The following is a 6,200-nucleotide window of genomic DNA, read 5'->3' on the forward strand; positions in this document are numbered from 1 at the left end:
GACCTGTTATGTCACAACGTGGGTCTTTAACTAGGTTAAGATAACAGCAAAAAAAAAATTTGGCATAAGACACAGATATATCATTTGTATCAATCTCACAGAACTAATTCATGATGGCTGTTGTCCAGCGCCAGCCCATAAGCACTTGACCTCTGGGCATCTCCCTGCGACTTCAGTGAGAAGCGTCTTAGTGACAAAAGTCAACCTTGTAGACTTCAGTACCAGAGCCTGGGTGACATGGAGAAAGGCCTTCTGAAGAAAGGTTTGCTGCAAATAATGTTTATTTCATGAGTGTATTTAAATAACAGTATACATTGTAATAGATTTGAGACTGTTGAAATACGAACCTTTGCTGATTGAGCATGGAATTTACCCTGCAGAGCCCATGCTGTACAAAATGAGTTAATAGGGACTCGACAGACCTGTTATGTCACAACGTGGGTCTTTAACTAGGTTAAGATAACAGCAAAAAAAAAAATTTGGCATAAGACACAGATATATCATTTGTATCAATCTCACAGAACTAATTCAACTCAAAATGAAAATAATTTTCTACACTTCCTAGTGGATCCCAGGAAACCTGAACGTAAGCCCCGCCCCTCCCCGTCTAGCACCTGACACGTCGCATGTGTATTTCTCCATCCTTTCCCCTGCCGCCCTCCAGCTGGGAAACTCTGTGAGGGCAGGGCCTCTCGTACACCCTATGGCTCTGGCACCCAGGACTTGGCATATAGTAGGTGCCCAATAAATAAGTGTTGAATGAATAAATTGAAAACATGCACACATGTAACAAATACAAAAAATGATTTCTGCAGCATCACTTCAAACGCTGACCCTGCACACCCCACATGACAGGCCGAATGTCTCCACGGCCTTAACGTCCAACTCTGCCCTGATCCCCTGTGGGGTAAGTCAAGGTCCAGGGCTGCTGAGCCACTGGGGATGCATGTCAGCACTGGTGTAGCCCGGTGACCCTTCCCTGCGGACGGCGGACGGCGGAGTTGCAGAGATTGTGGGTGTGGAGGAAGGCCTCACTCCAGCATCGCCCTGAACTGTCGTGCGTGCTGTTCCAGCTTCCCAGCCTGGGCCTGGAGGCGCCCCAGAGCCGCAGGGCTGGGGTACTGGAGCACCGCGTCCTTGGTGGCCAGCGCCAGGGCCTTGAGCAGGCCGCACAGCCCGCTGCTGCTGCGGAGGATCTCGTTACGCACGTCCCGCTCCTGGGTCTCCTTGCACAGCGCGTCCACCAGCTTCTGCCCCACCGTGATGACCAGCTTGCTCTGTGTGATGAAGGTCTCGGGGGGCTGGCTGTTACTGAGGCTGCTGTTAAATACCCCGAGGGCTTTGAAGAGCGCCCCAAAATAGAGCCGGCAGTGTTCCGAAAGGTGGGTTTTCTTCTCGGGGTTCTGTGGGCTCCGGGGTTGGGCTTTTAGAGAGAGAGCGTTCTAGAGGGGAGGAAGAAGAGAACAGATAAGAGGGAGCCCTGCCAGGCAGCCTGTGGTCTCCCCTTTCCTGTTACTGCTCAGTTCGTGACTGTACCAGAAAAAGTTTTGTCCGGGACACCCAATACTGCAGCGTTCGTCTGACAAGTGACTGGGGAGGTTTTCAAAGCAGTGACATATATTTTAACACACATGACCTTACATGTTGGAATACATATATATACTTTTATTTCATCGTGATAAACCATGAAAAAATCCATTCGAAGAAACATTGACAATGACTAAACGCATAACTTCAAAAATGCAAGAAAATTTGATGGCAAGATTTTAAAATGTACTCAAAAAACATTTAAAAATATTTAGAAATCCCTTCGAATTCTACTATTTAGAGGTACTGAAACTTGACCTGAACCCCCAAAATTTCAGAAGAAATCAAATACACTGACCTATCTGCCTTAATATTAAAATATTTACCTTACTTACAACGTGTCAGCAGAATCTTAATTTCATTTTCTGGAAAATGGAGCCCAGGTCTCCCAAACCCCAACTACTGAGAGATTCCAGCACCTTGGTGGCGACTGCTCCAGGTGACATAGAGCCTCTTTGCTATTGTATAGGTGAGGGACAGCGAGAGAAGAGAGGAGGCTGCCTGGGGCTTGGAAGGAAAACTAGACATCCAGAGCTCTAAATCAGGTCCCCAGCCACTGGTCTGGGACTCGAGCCACAGGACTGGCCATGTAGGATCCAGCCGCCTGAACTGCCAGGCCATGGAGCCGGCCCACCTCCCCTCGATCTCGTTTAACTTCCTTTCTCTTCTGTAAGTGTGGGAGAGCAAGAGAGAGCACACTCAGAGGTCTGTACACCGTAATGCACCCTCAACTTCAGCAGCCATGGACCCTGGGGGTGTCTGCCCAGTGTGTTCAAGGAGATCTTGGGAACCCTGAATCTTTCCACGTGTGTCAGCCTTGAGGAGCGTCACGTTACCACTGTGCCACCCTATGACCCTCTGTCTGCCCCTTGACCTCTATCTTTAAATGAATGCACAGTTTGTATCAAATTAATTTAAAGGACACTTTTTATATCGGTAAATGGAAAAGTACTGTCATTGTCACAAATAGGTAACCAAACACGATAACATCTTTAAGAAAGGAAGAACATCAAGTGTCAAAGAGGTGTTGAAGGTACACAAGCCCCAAGGCAAAGTGTCATTGTCGTCGTAACTGAAGTATTAAAGGGAAATGTCAAGGGGACTAGGACCCAGTACTGCTCATGCCATGTCGGTGCTACTCGAGATAACTGTGCGGAGCGCCAGGACCAGGTCACTACTGTTGGTAGCTCACGTCCCACACCCTGGGCTTCCCCGGCTCCAGGGATCTCCAAGGTCCCTTCTCTTTCTTTCTTTCTTTCTTTTTTTTTTTTTTTAAAGGCTTTTGCTATAGGGCATGTGTGCTCACTGGAGAGAGAGAGAGAGAGAGAGAGAGAGAGAGAGAGAGAGAGAGAGAGAGAGAGAGAGAGAGAGAGAGAGAGAGAGAGAGAGAGAGAGAGAGAGAGAGAGAGAGAGAGAGAGAGAGAGAGAGAGAGAGAGAGAGAGAGAGAGAGAGAGAGAGAGAGAGAGAGAGAGAGAGAGAGAGAGAGAGAGAGAGAGAGAGAGAGAGAGAGAGAGAGAGAGAGAGAGAGAGAGAGAGAGAGAGAGAGAGAGAGAGAGAGAGAGAGAGAGAGAGAGAGAGAGAGAGAGAGAGAGAGAGAGAGAGAGAGAGAGAGAGAGAGAGAGAGAGAGAGAGAGAGAGAGAGAGAGAGAGAGAGAGAGAGAGAGAGAGAGAGAGAGAGAGAGAGAGAGAGAGAGAGAGAGAGAGAGAGAGAGAGAGAGAGAGAGAGAGAGAGAGAGAGAGAGAGAGAGAGAGAGAGAGAGAGAGAGAGAGAGAGAGAGAGAGAGAGAGAGAGAGAGAGAGAGAGAGAGAGAGAGAGAGAGAGAGAGAGAGAGAGAGAGAAAGAGAATGAGAATCACCCCCTGGGGAGAATGGGCACGCCTCAATCCCTTCTCATTCATTTTCCTCTTGAGATCTTGGGTAAGCAAACTGGTCCCTCTCCAGGGTCTCTTCTACTGCCAACAAATGGAAAAACCAACTCTCCGCATGTGAGACATGGTGCAGTGTTGAATTATCCACTGCAAGGACACGTCTCTAGGCATCAAGCGTATTAACCAGAAGTAGGGGACGGTGAGCGTTACACTTACCGTCACGTCCAAGTCTTTGTTTTCCTCTAACCTTTGCTCCAAGTTGGGTTTTTCTTTCCCTTTTAGGTTAGGCAACTTCTGAAAAATAAAACCTCAAGTTACCCACTCGAATGGTATTTACTCTACTGCTTAGCTATTTGAGTTCACTTAAAACTTGAGCTTTCCTTCTTACAGTTTTCATTGATGATTCTACCTGAGGTCTTTTTTAACCAAAGGAGATTCTGGCAGACCAAAGGACTGAATTTTGCATACCAGCATGGCCTACTGTAATGACCCACAGTTTAAATATGTTTTTTTTTTTTTTTTTTAGTTTTAGAGAGTTTTTTTTTAAAGAACTACTTTGTTTATTTATTTATTCATTCATTCATGTATTTATTTTCATTTGACCAGAGAGGGAGAGAGAGAGAGAGAGAGAGAGAGTGGGAGAGGAAGAGGGAGTGGGAGAGAGAGAAAGTAAGAAAGCCAGCTGCCAGGTCTAGGACGTGAACCACAGTTGGCCATGTGGGAGTCCAGCGCCTTTAACCACCACACCGCCTGCTGGCCCCTTTAGAGAGGTTTTTGCTATAGGGCACGTGCACTTGCCAGAGAGACAGAGAGACAGAAAGTGAGAAATCACCCACTGAGGGGATGGCCAAGCCATAATCCTCTCTCCTCCACTCCACTCTCTGGATTTTGGGCATGCACCCACATGTGCCTGGCGTGAGTTTTATGCCACTGGGTCCAGGACACAAACAAGGGTCAACTACATGGGAGTCCAGTGATGTAATCGTTATGCCATCGGCTGGTCCCTATGTAAAATTTTAAATATGTAGATTTCAAGGTCAGCAGGTGATGTGGAGGTTAAGGAGCTGGATCCCATACGGCTGACTCTGCAGTTCAAGTCCTGGACTCTGCAGCTTGGAAAACATGCTGAGACATGTGCACTCATGCCCCAAATCCTAAGAGGAGAATGGGGAAGGGATTGCAGCGTGGCCCTCCTGTGCTTTCTCACTTCTGTCTCTCTGTGTCTCTGTCTCTCTCCAGTGAGCAAATGCATCCTATGGCAAAATACACAAATAAACAATTACAATTTCTTGAATGTGTAGAAATTCTCACGCCAGCAGGCATTTCGGCAGAACACCAAGGCTGGGCCTGAAAGTACCAAGCGTCCTCGGTAGCACGGCCCAGGTTCCCTGCTGAGCCTCTCAGGACTTGCCATCCCTGAACTCCAGCTTCCCTTCCTGTAATAGCCGAACAGTTACCCGGCAACATAATGCTAAGAGTCGCTCAAGTCTGCGGGCCACTCACACCATGAACATCTGGGAAGAACGCTGGATGATAGCTAAATGTTTAACTTTGAAAAAGGCAAAGAAAATTTGTGGCAAGATTTTAAAAAATCTACTTAAAGAACAGATTTTTGAAAGATTGTTTTTTTTACAACCCTTTCTAATTCTGGTATAGAGGTAAATCTAAACTCCAAAAGTCTTCAGAAGGAATTCAAATCCACCAACCTATCTGCCCCTAATATTAAGATATTTATCTTACTTGCCAATAAGAGTTGGTGTAGAATCTGAGTTTTACGGATTTTATTTCCTAGAGGGTGGAATCAGTGTCTGCTCAAAGCCTGCACACTGCTGAAAGACTCTGAGCGCCTCACTTAGAGACGACGCTCCAGGAAAACACTGAAGTCCCCCTCCCTCCCCTTCTCTTTTAATCTGCAGAGGGCATGTACACCTGCCGGAGAGAGACAGTGAAAGAAAGCCCCCCAGTGGGGAATGATCACGCAGCAATCCCTCCCTCCTGCCTCTCCCTCCTTTTGGGATTTTGGGCACACACTCACATGCACCCGGTGTGATTTTCAAGCTGCCACAGCGGGGACTTAAACCACACAGCTGGCCGTGTGGGGTGCAGCTCACCTAACCCGTAGGCCATGGGCTGGCCTGAAGCCCCTTTTTTGGACCACTCGGAACTCTGAACTCACCTGCCCACAGACACTTGTCCTGTGTTTCTTTGATAGTTCAGGGGAGTGTCCATTTTCCCCCGGCCTATTAAAAGGACCACTCCGTTGGTGCAGTTCGGTTTCTCTCCGGGGCAGCTGGATATACTTCTCACACTTCAGTTCTGCCTTTGGGATGAAGTGTGTGGTCTCTTGCTTTTCACAGTTCTGCTTAAAGAGGAGCCTTCCATTAGCAATGACCATGGATGCAAACCTCTTGATGTCTTCTGGAACCATCCGGGCCACCATGACAAACCGCTCAAGGTCATCCAGGTTGTTTTGGACTTTGTCGGTCACAAGAACCTCCAGGGACCAATTGCAGCCATCCAGACTTGCCTTTGTCTCCAGCAGGATCTGGTAGGAGTTAGCGATGGTCTGAAGCTGGTCCCTGATTCTGGCCTGAAGGTTACTGTTGGTGAGGTGACAGGCAGACTCACAGACTCCTCTGGCAAAATCCAGGAATTTTCTTAATGAGTCTTCTAGTTGGTTGGCAGCCCGGTGGATTGAGTCAATGTTGGCCTCCAGATAGTCTCGGAACCTCCACTTCCTGCTG

The 6,200-nt window shown here is 47.7% G+C and overlaps 1 protein-coding gene across 2 annotated transcripts in view; it reads right to left on the reverse strand.

Annotated features, from left to right (window-relative positions):
* Positions 1-269: 269 nt before the first annotated feature.
* Positions 270-6,200, reverse strand: part of CASS4 (Cas scaffold protein family member 4) — a 38,758-nt gene continuing 32,827 nt past the window's right edge. Inside the window, exons 6-8 of one of the 2 annotated variants that reach the window (XM_006141888.2) lie at positions 5,633-6,200; positions 3,673-3,747; positions 270-1,442 (exon numbers count right to left, since the gene is read on the reverse strand). In XM_006141888.2, coding sequence (XP_006141950.1) covers positions 1,032-1,442; positions 3,673-3,747; positions 5,633-6,200 — 1,054 coding nt within the window. In that variant the 3' untranslated portion in view covers positions 270-1,031. Of the gene's footprint in view, positions 1,443-3,672; positions 3,751-5,632 lie in introns of both variants that reach the window. The other variant, XM_006141886.2, reaches the window with a different exon arrangement.

The sequence above is a fragment of the Tupaia chinensis genome, unplaced genomic scaffold, assembly GCF_000334495.1.
Source record: "Tupaia chinensis unplaced genomic scaffold, TupChi_1.0 Scaffold000066_1, whole genome shotgun sequence".
Classification (NCBI taxonomy): domain Eukaryota; kingdom Metazoa; phylum Chordata; class Mammalia; order Scandentia; family Tupaiidae; genus Tupaia; species Tupaia belangeri.